Source organism: Melitaea cinxia, chromosome 9 (genome assembly GCF_905220565.1).
Source record: "Melitaea cinxia chromosome 9, ilMelCinx1.1, whole genome shotgun sequence".
NCBI classification, from domain to species: domain Eukaryota; kingdom Metazoa; phylum Arthropoda; class Insecta; order Lepidoptera; family Nymphalidae; genus Melitaea; species Melitaea cinxia.
This window is the reverse complement of record NC_059402.1, coordinates 5,105,051-5,112,631: the sequence shown is the minus strand read 5'-3', so window position 1 is coordinate 5,112,631 and position 7,581 is coordinate 5,105,051. Positions and strand designations below refer to the sequence as shown.

Genomic DNA, 7,581 nt, shown 5'->3' with positions numbered 1-7,581 from the left:
CATGTATTAATGGCTACTGCATCTATTACAGGAGTTCCCAACCAGGGAAGCACGCGTCTCTAGGGAGGCGTAGAAAGATGTCAAGGGGGGCGGAATGCGTTTGTAATTTCTTTTTTTATACCACTGAGGTGGCAAACAGGCAAGAAAAAACAAAACATCATAATATGTGCAATCCACACGTGGTAGAAGTGAAACCTTCAAAAATAGATAATGAGACGAATGTAAAATTTCGGGAAGGGGATAATTGTAGGTTTTAGTAATGATCATAATGATACAGCGTTTGATGATAATTTTACATTTTATTCGTATGTATTCGTATTCCAATGTGGCACATGACAAGAAACCCATTTGTTGTCGATGTGTTACAGTTACCAAAAGAAGTTCAGGAAAAATTTCTAGAAATGAAGGCTGATTCGTCCATGAAAGATGACTTCCATCTTTTGACATTGGAGCAATTTTGGATCAAAAGATTGCCTGTTAATTCGAAACTTGCCTCTCTTGCTTTACGAGTACTAGTTCGTTTTTCTTCAACTTACTTGTGTGAGACAAGCTTTTCTGCTCTAGTATTAATTAAAACTAAACAGCGAACTCGTCTTGATGTCGATAGCGACCTGACGATAGATATGACAAAAACAGAACCTAGAATTAACCAACTGGTTCTGAACACGCAATCTCAAGTGTCTCATTAGTAACCTACTTATTTTATTATTATTTTTGATAAAACATTTATTATCTTAATATCAAATTTTAAAAATTGTTTACTAGAATTAAAATAAAAGGCTTTAAGTACATAATGTGCGTTTTTTATTATTTATTGAAAATGTTAAGGGAGGGCATGAAAAAATTATTAAGTCTGGAGAGTCTCAACAAAACGAAGGTTGGGAAACCCTGATCTATTAAGAATTCAAAATTTCATGTCGCTTCAAACGGATATATCTTTACATGACGTTTTACTGTTTTTTATGTAAAAGTATAGTTGTAGTTATAAAATTTTATTACTGCTCAGTGATAAGAAAACATGAGTATTTTTTAAACATCTAGAAAACAATGTCAATTACTACGTATAAGTTAATAACTTTAACCAATCGAAAGCATTTGCGTCTGAGCAACAGATAGAGGCGCAATAAATAAACAAAGATAACGAAACAAAGGATTTAAATAAACGATACACCGCAAGGATATAGACCACTGCATCGTTTAATGTACATGTTATTTTGCAACGTAGCACGAATGCTCTTTGAAATATTTTTCGTGTTATATTTTCGCGTTAAAAATATCATTTAATCTTATCCAAAGATCATTTGAGTCATTTTCTTGGAACTTTAATTAAAATTGTCATCCTCAAATGATTCTGATCATAGCGGCGTTTACGAATGATTGCTCAAATTGGTACCATTTCTTGGCGTCAGATCAAATGTAACTGGATCATCGCAATATGAATATTAGCACATTCCAAGGTGTTGAAGTTCCATGAAGAACGGTATTTCGTATCACCTAATAATAAAATATACATACCGTAATACTTTAAAACAGTTGGAATTATGTTTAATAATATTTAGTTACTACATATATTAAATTTTAGCAAATAAATATTATGTAGATAAGAGATATATAACATTTGCCGTGTAAACTTTTCTGTCTTTAAAGTCTGAGCGACCAAGGACATCGGTATTGAGTAATAACATAGGTAAAGGCGTTAGTTGATCTCATTGACATATTGTGTGCTAAACAGTTGATTTACGATTTGTGCGCAAATTGAGACTAATCTAAACGCTTTTAAAACATGCGTGCTTTAACGTTGATATTTTTAAGACAAATTTTATAGTTACACAAAAATACTATTTATGTAATGCTCGCAACTTAATACCCTGACCTATTTTACACTGTGCGTGAGGTGTAAGAAAACATATTTATAATTTACAGTTTTTCATTACTATCCGAATTAAAGTGCTAAACAATATACATAGTAGCATAATTATATCACATGTATAATATTTCTAGCACTTAACTATTAATTCACAAAAATGTTAACGACTCCGTAGCCCCAAATTACTAAATTAGGGCTGAACAATAACTAAGTGCAAACTAAATGTTAAAACTGAATTGTGTAAACCTGAAAATAGGTTATTATTAGGTCATTAGGTCGAAAGCGCTGACAACTCCCGTGAACACATGAAACCATAGCTGAATAAAGTTATAAAAATACAAGTTAATTAGCAAAAACATATAACTACTACTGTATTATTCAAATGACTACAGACCACATCTTTAGTAATATCATAATACATAAATAAATACATACATACATACATACATACAATCAAATTGTTTATAAAAAAAAAAAACTGTGCTAATGACAGCAGTACAAGCTAAACAATTTCATTTAATTATTATTGTCTGTCCGTCTGTGTGTTTATCCGAGCATCACACAAAATCTTTGAGGTCTAATTTAAAATCGATCTTAAATTTCATCTTAATACGCCATGTACCTAGTAGCGGAGTTTTTATGTATTGTTCACCACGTATAAAATTAAAAAAAGGTGAAGTCGCCGGCATTAGCTAGAATATTATAATAACATAACTTACAATGATTAATTTTGTCTAGAATACTAATGTAACGCGGTAAGTCACACCTTTATATAGCTTTTCTTGTAGATATGTTAATGGCTACGATATACGCAGTAGGCAATGTATTTCCTCCATATAACTACGCGCCGATAAATGTATTAATATAAATAGTATATTTTTATAACGACTTGCCTTCAAAAATAATGTTAGCCCATCGCGACTGAAAATTGATAACGTTTACTCAAGAGACTAAGTGATTTCTGCTATCGAGATATTTCGTTAATGAAAAAAGAAAAAAATGCTAAATTTTCTATAAGTAAGATAGTTACTTACATTATTACATTACACATTGCTGTTGATTTTCTTTTAAGACAATTATATAGATCTATGATCGATATTATGAAGATCGATCGATATTATGAAGATGAAGTTTGCTTGATTAAACGTTGATTAATCAGAGGAACCAACTTCAAATTAAAAAACCATTTAGTGTTGGGAAGCCCATTTATCGAGAAAGACTATAGACTACATAGCGTCACGCTACGACCAATACGGAACATAAATGAAATACGTTACAAAAACCAGGAAAATAGATGTTCTTTATATAGTAAGTATAACATCAGGTTACTGACCTGATAACATAAGGGATTTGATAATATCTAAGCGAATGAAGTTGCCGAGCCTACGAGTATTTTGGACAGAGTGAAAGTGGAAAAGCTACAAGAAAAGGAAAAGAAAGACGAGTTTTAAAAGCATAGAAGAAATAGGTGTGATTGAAGATTTGTGGGATACATTTTGAAAAAGGGGACGTGAATGTTGCTATTAAGGAAAGCGGGGTAGCTAAAAGAAGGAAAGGAAGAAAGAACTATAATGTGTGGATGGATAAAGATATACAAAAGGCTGTGCAAGAAAAGAAAAAAGCGTGGTTGGATTGGTTAGCGACAAAGGCTAACCAAAAAGTTCAAAAGGCAACGGATGACGAGATAAAGGAAGCAAGAACGAAGTCTCAAAGATTGAAATTAGCGGCGAAAGAAGTTGTATCTAGAAACAAAGAAGAACGAAAGGATGATTCTGATAGAACTCTCACTGAAGATTTCCAGTCAAACATCAAGTTTTTCTGAAAATCCATCAAAACTGCTAGAGGAAAAACCACTACCTCGGAACTGAGTACAATCAGGAGTCAAGATGGGAGCATTATAAAAGGAGAAGAATGTGTGTTAAAGAGATGGAAAAAGTATTTTGAAAATTTGTTCGAAAGAGATTTAGTGCAGTTACAACATACGGCACCTTCCATGTAAGAGAGTATAAATGGTGATGAAAGTGAGATAAGCATGGATGAAATAAAAGCGTTGATAAAAAGCGTTGAAAAGTATGAGATTAGGTAAGGCTGCTGGGTATGACAGGATTACCATCGAAATGTTGAAAGCTGGACATGGCATAGTGGCTAGCCAGCTGTACCGTCTTCTCAATTTGTGCCTGAGAAATGGGCAAGTACCGGGAGACTGGTGCAAAGCCGTGTTCGTCCGATTGTACAAGGGAAAAGGGTCACGGCAGGAGTGCATAAATTACCGCGGTATAAGCCTCCTCATCGTCGTCGGTGAACTGTATGCAAAAGTGTTGATTGAGAGGGTTGTGAATGAAACAGACGAAAAAGTACGGGATGCAAAAGCGGGATTTAGAAAGGGAATAGGATGTACGGATCAGGTCTTTTCTTTGCGGTGCATAGCCGAAGTGTTTGGCTAAAAACAAAAAAGTCTATTGCGCGTTCGTGGATTTAGAAAAGGCATATGATAGAGTGATGAGGAATGAATTGTGGTCAGCATTGTCCGTGAATGGTGTGAGCAGTGTCCTCATACGAGCATTGCAATCTCTTTATAGGGATTCTAGTGCCTGTGTGAGGATAAATGGGGCAAACACTGAATGTTTTAATATCGATAAAGGTGTTAGACAGGGATGTGTAGCGTCACCGTGGCTATTTAATCTGTTCATGGACAATTGTTTGACAGATTTAAAAGAGAATGAAAGTGGGTTGAGAATGAATGAGTTACTCGTCAAATGTCTTCTTTATGCTGATGACCAAGTTATTACTTGCGTCTTCGGCCGAGGAGTTGCAGGAGATGGTAACTGATATGAGTGAAGCTTTTGTAAGAAAGGGAATGAAGATGAAGTTAAAGAAGACGAAAGTGATGGTGATTGAAAGAGATGAGGCAGTGACAGACTGCAATATCGTGATTGGAGATGAACAAATTGAACAGGTGAATGAGTTTGTGTATCTGGGTTCAAAGTTTACAAGAGATGGAAAGTGTGAGAGTGATATTGAAAGAAGAGTGAATGCAGGAAACAGGGTGAATGGGGCTTTTCACTCCTTTATGAGCAGTCGGACGTTGTCTAACAAGGCTCGTTTGTCTGTGCATGAGGGGGTGTTGGTTCCGACACTCATGTACGGAAGTGAAAGTTGGGTATGGCAGAAGAAACATGAAAGCAGAATAAATGCAGTTGAGATGAGAGCGTTAAGAAGTATGATAGGAGTTAAACTGAGTGACGGGATAAGAAATAGTGAGATAAGGAAACGTTGTGGTCTGAAAGGTGAAGTGACAAAAATTGAGAAAGGTATGCTCAGATGGTTTGGTCGTGTCGAGAGAACGAGTGAAGAACGACTGACGAAAAAAGTGTATAAGGCGAGTGTGAATGGAAGGGTTGGAAGGGGTAGACCTAGGCGGACGTTCCGAGACCAAATAAGGGACGTCTTGAAAAAAGGTCAGGTCAAGAGTACCCTAAACCGAAGAGCATGTATGAAGGGAATAATGAAAGTGGACAAAGCGAAAGAAGTATGTAAGGATCGTAGCAAGTGGAAAGAAGTGGTCTCTTCTTACCCCTACGGAAAAGAGGCGTGATTATATGTATGTATGAAGTTGCGGGCAACAGCTACAATCTACATAACTAAAGCTGATATAAATAAGAATTTTTGGTGCAATATGGCTATCGAAGAAAGGTTCATATAGGTAAAAAATGAAGATTCATAGAGGTGAATTAGTAGTAATAATATTGAAATAATCTAACCAATAGCGAAAATGAAACAAAATTGCGGAGGTGTTTAGTATTTTACGATTATGTTGAAAAAATATTTTTGAAACCCTATGATCAAAACGTATGCCAAGTACTGAGTCATCGCTTTCATTCATATTAACTATTTAATCAATTCAATAGTATTTTTGAACTGATTTTAAAAACAAGGGATAAATTATAAACCTACACCGATCCAGAGAACTTCTGTAAACATTTCATTCTTTACGATATAAATATTATAATATAAAAATGAGTCGCTGAATGTGTTGCTAAGCGCAAAACTCGAGAACGGTTGGACCGATTTCGCTAATTCTTTTTTTAAAATATTCCTTGAAGTACGAGGATGGTTCTTACGGAGAGAAAAATTCTAAAAAAAAAAATTAAATTTCCTGAAAAAGTCTAAAAACAACACTTTTCTATACTCCCATACAAAAGATTTGTGATAATACTTAAAAGTCAATTTGAACTTTAATACCATACGATAAAGTTTGTGTTAGGCGATACGAAGTTCGCCGGGTCAGCTAGTATGTAAATAAAAATGCATAATTATTATTAATTATAAAGATGCATATGCTATCGAATTGTACTTTTGTATATCAATAATTCTACTTTAAATATTAATTCAAAAGTCAATAACTTACAATCTATATTGATTACGTACATATTTATAGACTTTAATGCGTAAACATGTATACAGGATGTCCGGTAATCAATGGATAGCCCCGCAGGTGCTTATAGAGGGGCACCAAGCCAACCCAGAAAAAAATAAAAAATAAATCTATCTGCAACGGTCTAGGATTTATTTTAAAAAAAAAAAGTTAAGTACGAAATTCGATACCTTTGTTTAAACTTTTGGGCACTACAGCTGCAAATTTAATAATAACGAATTGATTTTCTCTGGAAATAGCCGTGGATAATCGGCCTTGCTAACGCGCATTACAAAATATTTCTAGCCACAACTATTTCTTTTTTTTTAAATACTAAAAAATGAAAAATAGTGTATTCGAATTTTTTATGATAAAGTTGGAGCACCTGTGGTATAAAAAAAAATGTAGGGGGACCTTGGTGGCCCATAGTTTAAAAAACATGAAGTTCATGAAGTTTCTTAAATGGTATTTTACTCAATTTTTTTATTGTCAAATTACCGAGGTATTGCTAACAGGTAGCAATAGCTCGTAGTAGCCGTTTCTCTCGCCCTATTTTTCTTATAACCAACCCAAATAATAAAATAAGAATTTTATTTCAAAAATCAGTTAAAGTGTATTTTAGGGTAGTTAGGGTGTTGTTAATAATTTAAACAACAATTTCAAATACGTAGTTTTATAATAAACGGTCAAATTGTTTTTTTTTTTTTTACGTGGGGAAAATCCATCATGGATACCCTCCAACGCGGGGGCGCCAGAGGGTTATGTCAGACTCCTACTGACTAAAAAACCACCACGTGTGAGCAGTCGTCCGCCTGGGTGGGGCAAGATGGGGTCGCGCTAGCATTCGCCACCTAATATAATCTAACCTACCCAACCATTCACACATATAGCACCAGCTTATTCTAATCAGTACATAGCAACTACAAGCCTATAGATAACAGAGTCTGTTTCAAGGCAGGTTGATGAATAAGTCAGCCTTCAGTAAGCTCCACTGCTACTTGATACGAAAACCGGCTCTAGCCTAGTTTAAATAATTTGTACACATAGAGTCAATTATGCAACATCTTGGAGGAGACTCTTTAAAATAACCAAATTAACTTTGTGCGAGGAATCCTACTAATGTGAGAACTATTTATATGTGGTTAAAATATGTCAAACACACTTACATACATACATAAATAAAAATATTTGAAATACTCTTAACATTGACCTTGACAATAAATCACACGAGAAAGTTTTTAATAAAGATAGCAAGTTTATATTCGTTTCTAATTCGAATGCCTATGCACATAAACAGTAA

General features: G+C 34.5%; 1 protein-coding gene across 1 annotated transcript; it reads left to right on the top strand.

Annotated features, from left to right (window-relative positions):
* Positions 1-323: 323 nt before the first annotated feature.
* On the top strand, positions 324-689 carry LOC123656570 (protein ZBED8-like). Its single transcript, XM_045592241.1, has one exon. It carries the CDS (start codon positions 324-326, stop codon positions 687-689), a length of 366 nt encoding a protein of 121 aa, XP_045448197.1.
* The last annotated feature ends 6,892 nt before the right edge of the window (positions 690-7,581 follow it).

Bases quoted from the DNA above. Each gene is read 5' to 3' on its own strand.
- LOC123656570 (XM_045592241.1), top strand. From the start codon at position 324: ATGTGGCACATGACAAGAAACCCATTTGTTGTCGATGTGTTACAGTTA.